This window comes from Vanessa tameamea, chromosome 19 (genome assembly GCF_037043105.1).
Source record: "Vanessa tameamea isolate UH-Manoa-2023 chromosome 19, ilVanTame1 primary haplotype, whole genome shotgun sequence".
Lineage (NCBI taxonomy): Eukaryota > Metazoa > Arthropoda > Insecta > Lepidoptera > Nymphalidae > Vanessa > Vanessa tameamea.
The window spans coordinates 9,725,638-9,745,530 of record NC_087327.1 but is presented as its reverse complement, the minus strand read 5'-3'; the positions used below and the strand labels follow the sequence as shown (position 1 = coordinate 9,745,530).

Sequence of the window (19,893 nt, the reverse complement as noted above, 5' to 3'; positions counted from 1 at the left end):
GCTTGACTGATGGAATATCGGTCTGTTTCAAGTAAGAATTCGTTTGATATTTCCTTCTAATTCGCTATGTTATTACGAGCTATTATTGCATGTCATTCTTCGATCACTTTGTGTCTTTTTATATTTTTCAGTATTCAGCTTGTTGTGTATTAAATTTAAGTATGTTATATTATATTATAATATTTATCATTACATTCATACTTAATAATTTAGTAATTTTGTATATTTTTCTAATTTTTGGTGTATCTAGTAGAAGTTGCTTGAATTCTTAAAAGTTTTAAAATTAAGATTCGTGGATCATAATGTGACATTATTTATTCTGTATCTTTCTCAATAAATAAAATAAAATATATTTTTTTAATTTGGTAGATCCTGTGAATCGCGTTCAAACAAACTCTTCGTTTTTAATTTATTAGTATCGACTTAATTTACAAGCCGTGCAATCTAAGTTTGCCGGTCAGAAAAAAAGTCACGATTTCAAAATAAAATCTTGAGAAATAAAGGCTTTGAGTTCTTGCAATAAATTTTATGTTCGATTTCTTTGTTTTATTTTATAGAGTTAAGGAATTTATTCCGGCGTCTTATTCACGAGTTAACAATGTGCTAATCACCTTGATTTAATAAGATAATCATGAATACGTTTGAATCAAACACGATTGGAAGTCGTGATATGGTTTCGTAGTCATGAATGGAGAATGATTTACAGCTGTATTGTCTCACATCCCAAGACAATGGTTTAATTGACAATTGTGATCGAATAGAAGTGTTTTAGGTTTTAAGCATTATTTATGATTATTAGTTTTAGTTGTAAAATTATGTATTTATTGTATAAAGCCAGATAGAAGAACAAATTGACTTCATGTAAATTTTCATATTCGGTTATCAGTGGCACCTAATAGTTTTATTTGTAAAAATTAGTGTCGTGCAGCAGCCTTAGGATCGAGTGATCTAGTTTTTCAAATATATTAAAATATATGTCATGATTAAAGCCTAAAATGAAATACAACTAAGTCATCAATGCTTATTTACAATAAAATATAACCGAATTCGTATGAGGAAATATATCGTGATAAATTTAAAAGTAACATTATTATCAATTAACAATTCAAACAGATAAATCTTTTTAATTTGGTCATTTATATATTTAACGGTATCATTAAAATACCAATAAAACAAATTAAATTCGGGTATATTAATGAAGTTCGTATTGAAAAGGTGATATAAAATACGAGCAATAAATTCTGTTGCGCTTAATTTATTTTGTAATATTAATTGAATGGTTATTACATATGTGTTTGTATATGAAGGCAAACTTGATATTATATGCACACGAATTAATCTACATTTTATAAATTTTCAATGTAATTACAATAGTTAATTTTTTTCATTCAAATTCATTCAAACTTACGTATCACATCGTATACCAAAAATTTAATAATAAAAATGCCAGTAAAACGAAGAAAAGAGGTTTTATAGCAAACCCTCGGTAGCGTTCCAAATACAAATTACGAGTTTATAAATCGATATTGTTTAATTATTATAAAAGGGAATTAAACCTTTTGACTTTTTAATCCGTATATCTTATGTACAGCCTAGTTCACGATATCATAGGATAAAGATTTTTCGAACGTATAAGTAGTCATTTAACTAAGACGATGTTATTATTAAAACAATCGTGAATTTTCTTTTAATATAAGTATCATAGTTCCCCAATGTTCCAGAATTGAACAATAACTATTACATAAAAAAAAAAACACCTGATGGCTTTAACATGTGGTAAACACTAGTCTCATTCATGCTAAAAGTCGCGTCACATGAAAGCGCGTCAGTGATTTCGATGTAGCACCTGCGCAAGAACATAAACACTACGCACTCGAGGACCAGTTGATCGATTTAATGATGTGTGACATCTTTCCTCTCGCTTCCCCACAATCCGTACCAAGCCATTTTCTCAAGAGGATATAATGTTAATGTTACTTATTACCAAGTTGAGTCATCAAAAGTTAATCATACATGATTCTGGACTCGTTATAGAAGTGATAACTCCTTAAGGAAGTATTAGAGTAGTAAACGTAACGGCGCCAGTCTCTCTGGCTTCCCTTTCTCTTACGCATACGGTAGCGGCAGCGGTAGGCAAGTTCCTTCATTTTCACTCTAACCCACAGCGCTAGTCGTGTTTCGAAAAGTTTAAGTTATCACATCAGTTGGGCGTAACAAAACGCACACGTTTTTTTTAATATTATGAATACGATGTTCTTGTTTAATAGGCATTTAGAAATCATCTCCGTTGTGCGCTGGCCTTAATAATAAAATATACTAAGTCTTTTTGGCAAATTCATAATAAAAAACAATTCGATAATATATTAAATCAACGAAATATTATCGCAAGTACTAAATGTACCTAGACTTTGATTATAATACAGCCGCTATCAAAGTTACTACGAATTAATTATAGTTTGAATTTCCAAGCAATATTTGTTTATGTTAATTTCGTTTGGATAACTATTATTTAGGTATTCATAACATTTTGCTAGATGTATTTCAGGAGTAAAATATGAACCATTTAATCCTATAAAGCTTGACATTCATTAATGCCATATTTTTATTTGACTCAGCAACATCTTAGACGCTAGATATTTGCTAATTATAACCGTACAATTATTTAATTTAATTTCAAGATAATGAATAGAATCTTAAAATGGCGCTATCAATTAATATTTAACGCTTAGTCAAACGTAATTATCATTGTAGATTCTTAATTTATTTTATTTGATTACATGCCGATTTTTAAGCAGCAGATTCGACATTTTTGGCAGATCTCGTATAGGCCTTTGCTATAAGTATTTTTTAAGTTGATTTCGATGAGTATAATAAATTCTAATGTGAATTCCTTCTGCAGATGATAATCGTCCTGTCCTGACTGATAATGAAGTTGAACACCTGACAACTCTCCCTGAGGAAGAAGCTGTTGTTGCCCTAATGGGGTACCCACGTGCTGGGGAAATAACTCGCGCGCAACTACGAGTTAAAGAGAGCAAAGAATTTAAGGTAATTTAACCGATTTTTTTTTGTTATCAATACATAAACCATATAAAATAATTACATATTAAATTATTATTTGGTCATTGCGTACAACAATTTAGTTTTGTTATCATATTATTGGTAATCATTGTATGGTTTGTTTTTACTATTGTCATACAATAATGCTTAAGCTTTTAGCGGATTACTGATCCGATGACGTCAATCAGATATTTTGGACCGACCCATCTACGTTACAGGTCGTACGTTGCAAATCCGCGCGCGAATTTGACTTGCGTTTTTGATACGAGACAAGACGCGGCGCCAAAGAAATTTTTTTTACATTTACATTAACAGCCTGTAAATTTACCAATGCTGGGCTAAGGCCTCCTCTCCCTTTGAGGAGAAGGTTTGGAGCATATTCCACCACGGTGCTTCAATGCGGGTTGGTGGAATACACATGTGGTAGAATTTCGTTGAAATTAGACACATGCAGGTTTTCTCACGATGTCTTCACCGCCGAGCACGATATGAATTATAAACGCAAATTAAGCGCATGAAAATTCAGTACTGCTTGCCTGGGTTTGAACCCGAAATCATCGGTTAAGATGCACGCGTTCTAACCACTGGGCCATCTCGGCTCTGCCAAAGAAATATACCCTATAGAAAATTATAGCACGACAGTTTGCGTTGATGGGTTACGGCACTTACAGGTTAAAAGTCAATAAATGTAACTTATATGCAGATTGTTCAACCTTTGCGTGATATAAAACAATTGTAACGTTGAATAGAGTAAGGAATCAAAAACTCGATAATACACTTATTCATGCCTAATGAATACTGGAAAATCCTTAAGGTCAATAACCTCCGCCACGTCTGTCCGTCTGATTGCGATAAACTCGAAAACTACTAAACGGACTTTCATATAATTTTCATGAATTGACGAAGTGATTCATGAGTAATGTTTAAGCGTATTATTAATGGTTTTGTAAATTTGCTAAAATATGACGATGATCGTTGAAAATGTTGGAAATAAATCACGCCGACTGAGAGCTCCGCTGGGAATTGCGAGTTGGGAGTAAAATAATACATTTATAATTATGTATTACGATTTAAACATTTTATGTAGATTCTTACCGTGTCCTTGAGAAGCCCGAAGGATGCTGGTTAATTATTTGGAAAATAAGACAAGTTGCTTCAAAGAACAAATTATTTTTGGATTCATTCATTCGTTTTAGAATCAATAGATTATAAATACGTATTATCAAATTAATTGCTTCTACACTTGGTACATAATCAAATGAAGTCAAATCAAATATGTCAAGTAAACTTAACAATAAATCGTTTTTCAATAGTCAATACATAAACCACCGTTTCGGAAAGCAGCCTCCAGCGAGAAGAAACGACAAGAAACTCGCATAGTTGCTCTTTCCAAATTAACATATTTACAAAATTACAAAATTATTGTTCAACCAGTCCTGTGACGGAAACCGAGCTTAATTCCAGGCGTTTTTTTTTCTAAAAAGTATTCTTCTAATGAATAAATAAGATATATTGATTAATTTCTTCTTATTAAACGATTTAAATTTGTTAAATGGTAATTTGATTATATGTATATATTAGATTGTAATCTATCTCGCGAGATTGTAAACTGCTAAAATATTTTGAACGGTGATTTAACTCAAAAAACGTAAAAAATTTCGATAGTTTATGATATATCGGTTAGGTTAGGTTAGAGTTTTTATAATTTAACTTTAATTATCATCGATAAATTATAATCTACCGAAAAGTAATGCGTTAAATGCGTAAGCAGTAAGTTTCGGTTCACAATCTTTCGACAGTTTTCAATCTCGCGATATAGATTACAATCTAACGGTATATATAATTATATTATATATATATATATATATATATATATAATTATATATACGGTGACACATATATAATGTTGTTAATACATTAGTGTTACTAGTTTTATGTGATGTATTAAACTATTAATTTTAACATGAATACTATTGAATTTTTACCTTCAGTAGGAACGGGTAAGACAAATGTGATGGTCAGTTAAGTCGCTATTTAGGTGATGTTATTAATATTTATTTCGCTTTTCAGAATACTGTAGATAAATTAGTGCAAAGAGCGAACGCCTCAATTATTATCGGGACGTCGTCATGGAAGGAACAGTTCTCAGAGGCTTTGACAGCGAGTTCAGGTAATATTATACAAATAAATTCAAAATAATAGGTGAGTTTGTGAATGTTAATGAAAAAGTCAAACTAGGTCAATAAAGAATAAAAAAACAATACACGATGACTAAAATAAAAGATTATGGTTATTTTTACGCGCCAGCAAATCGCGGTTTATTCTGTATGAATTCACTTCGCTTGTCCGTGAGATTGACAACCGACTTAAGGTGATACGAAATTTCGATTCGAGTGTCGTATAAATTAAATATATTTTATAAATTGATTTATATTGTTAAATTTTACTGAGGTATTATTGCGATAATATTTTGGTAGTCAACTTAACTAACGCATTTGATCACTGTAAAGTTTTTTTTGTAAATAAATATTATATTTTTTAATTATTATAGATACTGTTGTATATCACATTCTGACAATTTACTGGAAGGATTGGACATATGCCCGACCATCTCTACAAATAATATATACATTTTTTTTATATAAAATACTGAATTCTTTTAAATTATATTAAGGAGGTTAATCATAGTTACTATTAAAATATTACAAGCGTACAATTGTCTAAATGAGTCATTTCATAACGAATAAAGCTTTTTTGTTTCAATTGGACGATTCTTGGATACCAAATTGGATCTTTTTTATGACAAATAGGAAGGCGGCCAGACATATATGCCGTGATGGTAAGTCACCACTGCCCATAGACATTAGCAATCTAAGAAAAAAATATATTTGCTCATATTAGTACTGCGCCATCAACCTTAGGAACTAAGATGTTATGGCTCTTGTGCATGTAGTGTCACTGGCTCACTCATACTTCATAATGGAAGACAATACTATGTATTACTGTTTGGCGTTAAAATATATAATAAGTGGGTGCTACTTACCCAGACGGACTTGCACAAAGCCCTGCCATCATGTAAATCTTCAAAGTAAAAGTGTTTTCAAACATATTGATATATCTTGGATTCAATGTTTAGTTAATTTAAAGTTTTGCAACTTTTTCTGTGTTTTTAACTTTTTGCAATTCTTTAAATATTTACCTTCCCATATTTTTGCTTAAAGCATGAGTTAATTATAACCAAAAAAAAAATGTTTTTCATTCGTTCAGTTTTATAGTATGAATTGAATAGGTAAATCTGTTAAAGCATCTTATCTGTATAATTTTATCTGGAATCTAAATTTGATTAATACGTCCGAAAAGGAAATACTATAACTTTTGTGTCGCCAACGAGCGTTGACCACCAAAATTTATATTATCATTCACTTCTACAGAAATAGTTGATTAACGTTTCGATAATTCACCGTAATTCAATTTTTCATCAGTGGAAACGCAGCTTAAGGCTCTCATTCGTTCCGTTAAGCGTACAGGCTATAAAAGCTATTTCTGCAAGCTGAATAATTATGTTATAGGTTTAGGTAGAATTCTGTTTTAAAACATTTGCAATTATATTCATTTCATTGGTATAATTGGGTTTGATGATTAAATTGAAATTATATGTTGTTTATCATAAGTTTCAGTATTCAAAACTATTTTATTATATTTGCTATTATTACTTACAAAAGTAAGTTACGATTTTTATTATAAGAAAAAAGGCATAGTTTAAAAAAGAAGATATTGATTATAAGCTTATAAGGCGTAACATATATCTACTATATTAAACTATAAAATTTCTTATCTAGATAACCCTGACGAGCAACCATCGTGCGGAGACTATGTTCTGCATATTTTTACACTTTTCTGGAAAATTATTTTCGCGTTTGTTCCTCCTACGGGTAAGTTATGTTGTACTTTGTCTCTCTCTCTGTCTCTCACACTTATCTTTTTTCTCAGTCGCACTTCAAGGATAGATTTTGGCCTCTCACAAGTTTCACCAAAGTCCACGTCCTAATTTTAAAGTAATCTTAAAGTTTTAATCACTATTCCTCGTTTGGATTTAAATAAAATTAAATAATTAAGTTAGCCATTCACTTAGATATGTTTCGGTATTACAAGAGTAATATAATAACCATTATCATTACATAGTATAAAACAAAGTCGCTTACCGCTGTCTGTCCCTATGTATGCTTAGATCTTTAAAATTACCCAACGGATTTAGATACGGTTTTTTATAATAGATAGATTGATTCAATAGGAAGGTTTATATGTATAATACACGCACAATATAATAGAGAAACACTGATCATTTTAGAGGTTTCTGAAGTGATGTCGTAAATAAACACAATGCAAACCCTAAGAGATAGATCAAAATAATGTTCTACAGTATTGTACACCTTAACTTTTAACGAGAAAAAATGGCTTATTTTCGAAGCGATTTTAAGCAATACAGCATTAATCCTTATCCAATTATGTACAGTAACTATATTATGCATTTAATATAGATCATTTGCAGCATGTCATTTAAATAAATATTTTCGAAGATATTCCGCAGGGACATAGCGGTTTGTAATTTCTAACGACTGAAAAACTGCGAACATTGTAAGACATTCTGTAGTATGTTTAATGACAGCGTTGCACCCGTGCGAAGCCGGGGCGGGTCCCTAGTTAAAATAATGTAATTTTAAAGATTTAAGCATACATAGGGACAGACAGCGGTAAGCGACTTTGTTTTATACTATGTAATGATAATGGTTATTATTATATTACTCTTGTAATACCTATATAAATATTTGTCATTTTTCTTTATTTAGACATCGGAGGCGGATATGTCTGCTTCGTAGTGTCAATCATTTGCATCGGTCTCGTGACGGCTGTCATCGGCGATGTCGCTTCTCACTTCGGCTGCACCCTCGGGATCAAGGATTCAGTCACTGCCATCATATTCGTTGCACTGGGGACTAGCATACCAGGTAAATTACTTGTTTTGTATGGCTAGCAGAGTTGGATATTGGTCGATTTGATTACCATATTAATCTTTCAAATTTTTGCGGTTAATATTGTGCTATTAAATTCTATAAAGTTAGAGTAATTAGTTGTTGATTGTTGCTGCTTTTATGGGAAGTTTCGTAGAGCATAGAGTAGATATGGGTATAAATAAATATACTCGATGTATTTGTTCCGTTTTTCTTATTATTTATATGTGATCAATGATTTTAATTTCATAAAATTTTACAAGTTTTTCTTGCATAGTATCAGAGGAAGAGTTTATGTCATTTTAATGCAATACAGAAATATCTTTTTAAATTGGTTTAAGATATTCCATTATAATAGTCTTCTTTTTTTATGGCATTGTTTGGCGGACAAGCATATGGGCCACCTGATGGTAAGTGATCACCACCGCCTATGCGCCACCAACCTTGATAACTAAGATGTTATGTCCCTTGTGCCTGTGATTACACTGGCTCACTCACCCTTCTAACCGGAACACAACAATGCAGAGTATGTAGAGTTATTTTGCGGTAGAATATATGATGAGTGGGTGGTACCTACCCAGACGGGCTTGCACAAAGCCCTACCACCACGTAAAAGTATTGAGCAGGAATAGCTGATATGATTGTGTGATACCAAAAGTTAAATACATTTCTCATAACCTGATATTTCCAGATACATTTGCAAGCAAAGTAGCGGCAATTCAAGATAAACACGCGGATGCATCAGTCGGTAACGTCACAGGCTCGAATGCTGTGAACGTTTTCCTAGGAATTGGAGTCGCGTGGACAGTGGCCGCGGTGGTCCATTGGAGTAAAAACGAGAAGTTTGTCGTTGATCCAGGAAAGTGAGTATTCTTAATACGAAAATCTTTTATTCATCTTTCATCATCTTCGTATCAAATGTCTTCATAAACAAAAAAATAATATAATTTATTCAAGTTCTACTCTTAGTATCATTTTTATTTTGTTGTATATATTCCTTCACATAATACCTACGTAACATTATATTTTATATGTAATGTCCAGCGGGTTATCTTGGCTCTGTTTTGAGTTAAAAAAAGTGTATCTACAAATTCCAATGTAGGTTCATTTTGTTTCATCGTATTTTGTATTTATTACTCAAATGAAACCGTTTGATGATATTTTCTACAGTTCGTCGTAGAAATATATCTTCAAATTTCATTGGAATAAAAGTAGAACCAACATTAAGACCCAAAGCATTAACCCCTTTTAAGTCGACACTTTATCATTATGGAGTTAGAGGTGTCGTCTTTCTCGCAGAATCGTTCGAATTTTTATCCTTACTAAAAACCAAAACGGATCATTCAAGCTCTTAATGTATAAAGTGATCAGAAAAAGACAATTTAAAATTTTCATCCATCGGTGCAGTGTGATTTTGCGCACTTGAAGTTTGCTGCAAAATTTGATTTAATTCTCTGGTTTAATTATTTGGTTCGATTCTTTGTTGTAACCTTAATTATTATTTTTTTAACAGCCTAGCATTCAGCGTTACCATGTTCTGTTCGGAAGCGGCCCTTGCTGTTTTAGTGTTAGTATTGCGGCGGAGAAAATCCATCGGTGGAGAACTGGGTGGACCACGAGGTATCAAGATCGTTACGTCCATGTTCTTCTTCTCATTGTGGCTGATATATCTCACCATGTCAACTTTAGAAGCTTATGGTTATATTGCAGGATTTTAATGGTTTTAATTTTGTGATCGCTTGATGGCTTTATTCGTAAAAACATAGACGCTTCCTATTGGATATTAAAAGTAAATTATTTTTGATTGGATCTTTGAAATGAATATTAAATGTGTTCAAAAATTTTCTCGTGATTAAACAATGTCGTGTTTTTTTTTTATTTGTTGGAACTATTTCTAGGAATTCAAATAATATTAAACTAAATAGCTTACTTTGGCTGTAACCTATATTCGACTTTAAATTATAAAATTATCTCGGCTCTATCCTAAATCTATTTTCAAAAAAATATTAAAACTTATAAATGAAAAAAAAAAAAACTTTTCAAATATAGAACGTAGAACGAAAAAGAACGAAAGAAGCGGTTCAAAAATTTAAAATGACAAGGCATACTGTTCCTTTACCTGTATATTAGTATAGTTGATTATATATTGTAGATGTTTCCAGAAATTGAGGCGATGTGCTCAAATGTACAGGCTTAGAATTCGAAATGTATTTACTTCTTCTTCTTGAAGTTTTCCCTTTCAGACTTCTAAAATCATTATATGTAGCCTTGAAGGCTGTGGTATAAAGGTCTAAGTAGAATTAAAGTGGAGTTTATTATTATATTATATGTAATGAAATCGTGTTGACAAATGTAACGTAGGCCATTGTTAGAATAATGTTTAAAATATATCAAAAGTAGTCTAGACTAGTGATGGGCTTATCGTTGTCGATAGAAAATATTCTAATTTAGATTGAATTTATAAATTGTTACAATTAATATTTTTTTCATATTGATTTGTAGGAAATTAAAAGCAATATTATTCATTCGATTTGCCCCATCACTAAGCTTGGATACTTTTATGAAGGCTACTATTAAACCAGATTCTTATATTTATGTCATAATTAAGGTCAATGTAGATGCTTGGAGGGTTATATCATTTGTTTTATGAATAGTCATCTTCAAGTACATACAACGTTAAAGCTGAACTTGTGAATTTGTTATTAATTTAAGAGTATGTTATTTTTTTATATTAATTTCAATCATTTCTTCTGAAACATATATCCCATATTAAATATCTGATTTTTTAATAAAATTAAACTGTCAATTGATTTTAATTATAATTGCTTTTATTTAATGTGTACTTGAAGTATTGATAACGTTAACTGTCTGTAGTAATAATTGCTATTAAAGGTGACATACAGCGTTGTCGATTGATTAAATGAAAAAAATATTTTTATCGATAATGTCATGTAACGTCACTATGTGTTTTGATGTGTTAGTGTTCTGTATATAATCGAAATGGATAAATTATTTAGTAATAAAGAATATCATAGATTGTTACCACGAAAACAAATTAAAAAAAATAGAAGATGATGGAGCGCGCGGAACATTAAAGGGGAGCAACAAAAGCGAATACGAATTCGTGTATAATAATTTTTAATTAAAGTGACTTTTAACGTATTAACAAAAAGACGCGTCGTTTTACACTATTGAGAATTTGTATTCGCTTTTGTCGCTTCACTGACGACGAATAATAAACTTCGTCGATCCCGAATATCATGATTGAATGTAGTATTTGTTATTATTAAGTATTTAATAATATATTTTGTTAATAATGATTTTTTTTTATATAAAAGTTTGAATAATATTTATTAAATTTTAATGATTTTTCCTGTATAATATTTATTTAAGGCTTTTAGTTTTGATTAATTACAGACTTCTAGAAGATTAAACATTAAATGAAAAATACTTATACGGTTCTATACTGTTAATGAAGTAATTTAACTGTCGATCTGATTTAATTCAAATTACATGATTTTCTTTAAGCAATCCATTGCCGTCAAATGTTAAAATTACTAAAATGGAAATTATGTTGAGCAGTTAGCTCATAATAATCCTCATTCAAATTGTTCAAATATAAAAAATCATCATTTTTAATTCCAAATTTAATAATGTTCAGAGAGGGCAAGTTTTCGGAAATTAGGTTCCGTGAAAATCAAATTTGATCATATAACAGAAGTTATAAGATTCTTCAAAATTTTTATTACTAAAAATACGAAATTATTTTCAACTGTAACTGATACTATCGTTTAACTGTAAGAACTATAATTATGTATTTTGACAGCCACTATACCGCCATCTTGATTTTAGGTGTCAAACAAAAATATCAACATATCATGACATGCCATTCTTATTCTTTATCTTTTTTCATGGGATTGACAGATGTCAACTCTGTGTCTATCATCGAGGAGTCCCCGAAAATAATCTTGCCCACACACTATGTAATAAAACCAAAAACTTAAAATGTTTTTTTTTAATAAAATCTAAATGGAATGAGGCTTAGAATCAATGGCATATATTTACTCTAGGTCTAGTAACTGCCTATAACTAGTTATAAACAATGAAATAGAAGATCGAACGCTTTACGACATAGAATATAAAATAGAATATATATATTAATCCTACTTACACTTAAAATGTGCACATAGATTAAAAACTTTTTAGAGTTTTTCTTTCAAATGTCAAACTTAGTATTATTGTATTCGTTTATAATCTGTATTCATTAGTGCTTTTGCTTCGTTAACATAACTATATTTTAAGCTTTGATTATATAAAAAAAAAAAACTTATTAAATAACTGGTTGATAAATAATAATATGACAACGAAATTTTATAATAGTATAGCAAATATAGATTTATAAACACAATTAGAGTCTCAAGTTTTAAATTTATCTGAAATCACCACCTGCATGGAATAACACTGTAACTTAGTTTCGAATAACATTGTAACTTAGTTTTAATAACTTTTATGTTAATGTGTAATACTCTCTCTGTCTATCCTTGTCAAAATTACTTTTGAACTGACAAACAACACTTTTGACAACTGTCAAAAGTATTTTTAAATAATGATATGATATTTTGGATAACTTAACAGTTTTATTTCTGTAAGAGTGACATCTGAGATATTGATATTATACAAATACATGCTATGATACGATAAATTTCATCTAAAATATGTCTTTAGTCAAAAGTTCTTTTAATTTTCGTGGTCAAATGCAGTTGTGAGCGGATTAGTGTTCTGAAATCGATATTTTATCATTCGTATACAAAAATCACAACTGTAATATAATTAATCCTGAGTATCGAGTGCCTACTAGATTCTGATTTGTGAAATTCGAATTGTCATAACGTAATTATATATTATAATCCTAGATTATTTATATATCGAGATAAAGTGTCGCACTACAAAAGAACTAAATCAAACGAGCCTAATACATTGTCTTCGTGTGCGTGAGCTGTCACGCTTGATACTCGCCAAACGTCACAGTGCTTTATCAGTGTGCGTGTACTTAGTGGCCGCCTGTTGGCCACTATTTTTTCGACGTGTCCTCAGGTTTGCCAATCTATTTCGACACATAAATAATCAAAGATACAGATACTCAATACAGATTGAGATTTACAATCAAATAACATTATTATATAAAAATTTAAAGGTTACAATAAGTATTATAATTTATTTTGAAAAAGTTAACGGTTTTCTGTAAATTAGCAAAAGAGAGGTTGCAATGGTATTCCAAGCAATGTGGTTGACATTTTAATCTAATTAGATTTGCTTTTAATATTATACTTTAGTCGTGTTTTTAACTTTTAACATTTTTCGATTTTTATTACGCTGAACTAATCTCCTCTTTATATCTCTCTGGACCAAAATTAATTTAGAATTTATTTACATTAGGATCTTTTTGAATATATTTATATATAATTCACTTTTTATGATGTTTTAGATTTTTTAAATTACATAATTTATCTGTAGCAAAGAAAATGTTTTATATAAAAAATTATTGGCAACCTCCGTGTTCTATTAAAACGAAGACAATTGCTTTGTGTTATTTTTTTACACAGAAATATTTACATATATATGTTGATAATATATTATCTAAATATATACATATATCATAGACATCATTAATAATCGATCCGTTTATAATACGAGATATATTATTTTTCATTGCTATTTTTGTTGCTTGTTGAAAAAATAATTAAACAATTGACCCTAAACCAATATTTAAGATATAGTACAGTTCTTTTTTTTTTTAAATACACTCGCTTACCGATTTCAGCCAGTAAATATTTAATTCTGACGTTGCAGAATAACGGATGCTCAATTCATACTTTAATAAAAAGCCCAGTTCGGTGCGGGTAAAACTGAATTTAATAGATCAAATAACAATAAATGAATCGCAAGATAAGTATCACATCAATAAGTATTGATGTTGTTGAAAAAATATTGATAAGCATATTTGTAATAAAATAAAATCTTCGCCGTTAAATGCTAGCAACGTTTACCTAAATTCAATTGAGCAATTAACAACTATTTTCTTCAATTAATTGAACATTCTACGTACTATAATCAGTGAGCACTAATGCAAATAATATTACCCCACTTTTAAGCTCCTCGCTTGAGTCGTTTCAATGATTTATTGTGTTGTAGTTAATAACAATATTCGACAATTTATAAAACAACTCGGCTTACAAAGCTTAAAAACCGATGGCTAACATTAAATTAAATAATTAACAATGAACATTTTTATTCGGAATTAATTATAAAAATATACTCGTCTTTTATTAAAACGGAGCTCGGTATTAAGCGCCTGACCGCATTCCATGAATTCCTCGACGAAAGATTTGCCTGAAATGGTGCGTGGTTTTGCCGTCGAGCGAGTTTATCGCTTAGTTATTGGGCTTCTGACTTACGGATATAACAAACTAGACCTCTCTCTCTCTCCTATGAATTTATTATTCCTATCTGATGGTGGGGTCTGCCTTCCTAGTCTTTTGCTTCCACTTCGCTCTATTTGACGTATCGTTTTCAGTAACATTGCAGTAACTAAGATCTTTTCTGACCACATCTGTCCATTTGGTTTTAGGTCGGCCTCTGGGTCTTGACCCTGTAACCAACTATATATGTAATACTATATATAAATATAACAAACTAGACCGATATAAGTTAAGTATTTCTGCAAATAACATAGCTTAGAGCCATTATTTAAAAAAAAAAAAAACAATTGAATAGACATATTTGGAATTGTGTAGTATACTGTCTCCAAATGTCGAATTTAAAATTAAAATCGTACCTCTTAAATCAATGTTATAATTAAATTGACTCCATAAATCCATACCATTAAAGTATATTACAGATTTTTTCCTTCAATAATATTATTGTTATCTGAACTCATTTTTTTTTTGTTACCATGTCAGATTCTAATGGAACTATCATAATAGATTTGTTATCAAAACAGATACACATTCTATAGCGAAATTAAAAACAAAATCGCTGTTATCAAAATGCAATCTTTGAAGTTGTTCTATTTTTAAATCCAAAAAATAATAAAACGACGAAAATCAAAGTATAAATATTACGAATAAATTTCGAATTGAATATTAATAATAAAATTGCTTATTCAAATACATTTCTCAACTAATTCCAAACTTTAGAAATATAGAGATAATCTGGAAGAAGAATTTCGAAACTCACAGAACGCGAGCGTGTATTGTCAGAATGTGATATCTGATATTGACTAAAATAATTATGAAATTAATAGGATACACGAATCAAAACGGCGTATCACCGTAAGTCAGCTGTCAACATTTCACGTGTAAAATACGAAGTGAATTTTTACAGAATCGCACTGCTGATTTTGACTCGTGACTTTTATGTTAATTATTAACTTACGGCTATGAGTTGATTGTTTAATTACTTTTCTCTAAATTTATTTTGTTTTAATATAAAATGTATTTAAAACTTATTATTCCATAAATTATATTTGTTCATTAATAATAATTTTATTATATTTATCAGTTATGTCTATTAATATTTTATAAATTATTGTATATTTGCGCACTAACGATTAGAATTTTATTTAAATTAAAAAACAATGAAATTATGTTCTCAACTTTAACGCATATTAACAAAGACTATATTAATAAATCCGAAAATAATATTTATCAATGGTGGCTATTTGCTAGGAAGCTAATTAGATTGTAATAATTGTAGGAATACTTCTACTCTATACATTTCCTTATTCCTATATCCGTAGTATTCACTCGTAGAAGTAAAATATCAAAAACCTCTTAAAGATTTTTTTTCTTTGATATTTTTATTTCATATGAAATAAAACCAAACTAATTGTATAAATAAATGTGTTTGAACTTCTAATGTTACTCGTATATTCAATTTCACGGTACAACTGAACTCGTCATCATTATATTGTTTATCTGTCTCTGTCTGGAACATAATTAATTGATCATTTCTGATAGTAAATATATTAATTAAGGCTTCTGTCTTGTAAAATTTATCCTCAGTGTAGTGTGTATGTTGTATTTAACAAAAGAACGGCACGCCAATCAAATGTTGTAGTTATTTTGATAATTATTATTGTTATATGAATTAAAGTGTTTGTTAAGTACTTAGAGGGGCGTTTTATTTCAATACCTTTAACGTAATTCATAAAAAAAAAACTTTGCTGTCATTGTATATTATATACTTCTGCGGACCCTACACAGTCTCGAATTTATAGCTTGAAGTATATTTAGTATTGCAAGGAAAAGGTTTTCTCTCTTCTTTAGGTATGAGGTTTATTCTAGCACTTTTGTTTGCTAGTCGGTGGTTAAACGTGTGGTAGTTGTATGCAACTCAAGCTGCCAACCCACGACGGCCAATCTCAAGGAAGCTAGCCAACTTAGGTATATTATAGTTCAATAGTGTGTTCACAAACACAGATACACTTTCTCCCTCACTCTCATAATATACGAGCAAGCTGGCATATACTATACGACCGAAAAGAGTTCAGGCAGGACGAAATGCTTAACATGTTTTCCGTGGAATGTGAGCATCAACACACACATCCAACTTCTAGACTCCGGGTTTCTATTGAAATTTTAGTGGGCTTACTTTTATCGGCCCACCGGGGGTTCGAAACTAAGACCTAGAAAGATTTATCGAGGTTTTTATTATCTAGCCATTAAACCAACAAGGCAGATATACAAATTAAATACAAGAGATTATCGGTTAACATTAAAATATTCTAGCTTTCATCTTATTTTATCTACTTACAAGCTGTTAATAAACTTAGAAAAATAAATTCATAGTGTTTAAAATGGTTAAAGTGTTATTTAAAAAAATAATGATTTTAATGGTATATTGTTTTCAACTACATACAATATCATGTAACGTGTATATATAATATGTTTCAGTTGATGATTTGTATATTTTTTAGAGTTTTACCATTATTTGCGATATTCAAAATATTTATAACTTATTTTCATACTGTTTTTAATAGGAATGCTTTTAATAACATAATGAGTATAATTTTAAAATCATATTAACGCCAAAACAAACAAACATTTTGTTGAAATGGACTATAAACGTTCAAAAATGGGACACAATTTAACGCTGTATATTCTGATGATAAGGAGCATATTAGGCGATGTGTGTCTTTCATATTAATTTTCTTGTTTACTTACTTACATAATTTAAAAATGATAATAATTTTATTTTTATGACTGTATAATAAATTAAAAATTAATTGCTTCAGTTTATATGTTTACGTGTGTGAAATACTAATTTCACGTTGAATAAAATTTGCGAGACTGATATACACAGTTTTTATATGTTTAAAAGAGTATTTTGTGATGATAAAATCGCACTAGCTTTGTGCAAGGGTAGGTACCATCGAAAATTCTACCGCCAAACAGCGATAGTGAATATCGTTGTATTTAAGTATGAGTGTGTTTGAGATTCTAGGGTGAGTGTGTCAGTGTAAATACCGCCACAAGGGAAATAACATCCTTCTCAAGGTTGGTGACTGATTGGCGATGTATGGAATGTTTAATATTTCCAGCGCTATAAATTGTCTATGGTGTTCATCACTTACTATAATGTGGTATCTGCCAACCTATTTTATAAACGTAGGCTAGGATGAAGTGTTATTTATTGTTTTTATTTTTTTTAATCTGCTAAGCTGGTTGATATGAATATTTCATTTGAATAACATAACGTCAACATTGGTTTTACTTCAATTGCCACAAAGCATTCATCCTTATAAAATATATAAAATGTAATTATTGTCTTTTTTACTTTACTAGAACTTATAGTTTTATAAATATTATGAGATATTCAAATAAATACATGACGCATTAGCGCATTTTGGTTGACCAGATCGGTAACTGAGTTTATTCATCTCATTGTTTAAAAAAATCATTGAAATAAATTTAATTTTAACCCTTTCGAAGTAGCGATTCAGTTAAAGATATTAAAAAAAATATTTAATAACAGTAAGATCTAAAAATAAATATTATTGCATGCGATTATATATATATAGACTATATTATTTGCTCGTATGTATAAGAGCTTCGATTGATTAATGTTGCAATAAAATGCAAGACGTATTTTCTTATGACGTATATACATATGTAGAACTAAACTGTTTGTAAACTGTACACGTTCAATATCGTTGACTTTTCCCTTGATTGTAGCCGTTCTTAGGATAGGTTCAAATGAAAGGACACTTGTGTATAACATACATAAATACTCGTAATAGTAAATCAAGTTTCAAAACAAAGTCCGGTTACATTTTGACGACCTCCGTGGTCGAGTAGTGTGTACACCGGTTTTCATGGGTACGCCACTCCGAGGTCTCGGGTTCGATTCCCGGCCGAGTCGACATAGAAAAAGTTCATTAGTTTTCTATGTTGTCTTGGGTCTGGGTGTTTGTGGTGCCGTCGTTACTTCTGATTTTCCATAACACAAGTGCTTTAGCTACTTACATTGGGATCAGAGTAATGTATGTGATGTTGTCCAATTTGTAATTTTTGTAATTTCAATTTGTAATTTTATTACGAATAGCGGGTAACTTTTTTATTTAAGCTTGCAGAATACGAAACAAAGACTATTGCTTTGTTGTTCCCTAGACTTATACTGACTAAAACCAAACTCTTCTTTACATAGCTATAATAAAAAAGTTAACGATTGCCGTAGTATCAATGCCTAACAAAATTACTTAAGATACGAACTAATAAAAAAAATAAATAGGATAATGTATTAATGGATGTATTTGAACATGCTTCACGTATTTCATTAGACAACTATAAAGTATATTCGCTTTCAAAACCACACATTCGATGACTGCTATTAATACGAACGTTCCTTTGTAAATTGTAGCAAAGACAAACATAAAACACAAACTCTTTCATGCGGGCTGTCGTGTATGTTTATCTTTTGATCTCTCTACTTCGATTGGAACGCTCCAATTTCATGATGTAAAACTGTTAATATAAATAGATATTTACCAATAAATTTTATACATAAAATAAATTTAGTCAAATAAAACTGAGCCTTTTGAAGAGGTTTGGTAGAAAGTGATGTTTGTATATCTGTTCGAGATTAATAGAAAACCTTTCAATTAACATAGTTTGAACATTACTACAGAATTTGGCTTGAGTGCCTTTTTCATACTTATTTACTTTAATGTAACTAGCAGAGATCAATTCTGCCGGACTTGGCTAGTATAAAATGGATAAAAATAAAATATACGTCGGAAACGGTCTCTATACGAAGCGTGGGGCGAAACCCAAGTATATATGTATGTATGTAAAACAAAATCTAGCCGTGGGAAGCTAAGCAAGTTATAATATGTATATATGACCGGTACTGTCAATTAATAAAATAGTATTCATTATTTTGACGAATGAATAGAATATGTCAATTATAAAAATTAATAAAATTGGAATTTAAATGTAAAAAATAATTTGAACTTTGCTAAAATAGAAAAAGTTATTGAGATTATTGTATGAATGCTGGATTACCTAAATATCTACCCGCATAATGTCTAATAGCGATTATTTAAATAAATACTGCGTTTCTGATCACCACTTTGACCTTGTAATATATAATAATAATAATCATTTATTTCAGACCATAATTTACATAGATCCATATAGTGTTAGTAAAAATAAATTAATTAATCTTAATACCTAAATTGGTTAGTAAGTTCACAAAAGCAATTTTACTTAATTATTTATGTATGACAAAATTTTTTTTTTTTTTTTTAAAACTATTTTTAAAC

General features: G+C 30.0%; 1 protein-coding gene across 2 annotated transcripts in view; it reads left to right on the top strand.

Annotated features, from left to right (window-relative positions):
- LOC113402821 (sodium/calcium exchanger Calx) overlaps positions 1–10,037 on the top strand; it is a 124,114-nt gene extending 114,077 nt beyond the window's left edge. The window contains exons 3-8 of one of the 2 annotated variants that reach the window (XM_064217831.1): positions 2,900–3,048; positions 5,131–5,230; positions 6,900–6,992; positions 7,908–8,066; positions 8,761–8,932; positions 9,583–10,037. In XM_064217831.1, coding sequence (XP_064073901.1) covers positions 2,900–3,048; positions 5,131–5,230; positions 6,900–6,992; positions 7,908–8,066; positions 8,761–8,932; positions 9,583–9,787 — 878 coding nt within the window. In that variant the 3' untranslated portion in view covers positions 9,788–10,037. The remainder of the gene's footprint in view (positions 1–2,899; positions 3,049–5,130; positions 5,231–6,899; positions 6,993–7,907; positions 8,067–8,760; positions 8,933–9,582) is intronic. The other variant, XM_064217832.1, reaches the window with a different exon arrangement.
- Positions 10,038–19,893: the final 9,856 nt, after the last annotated feature.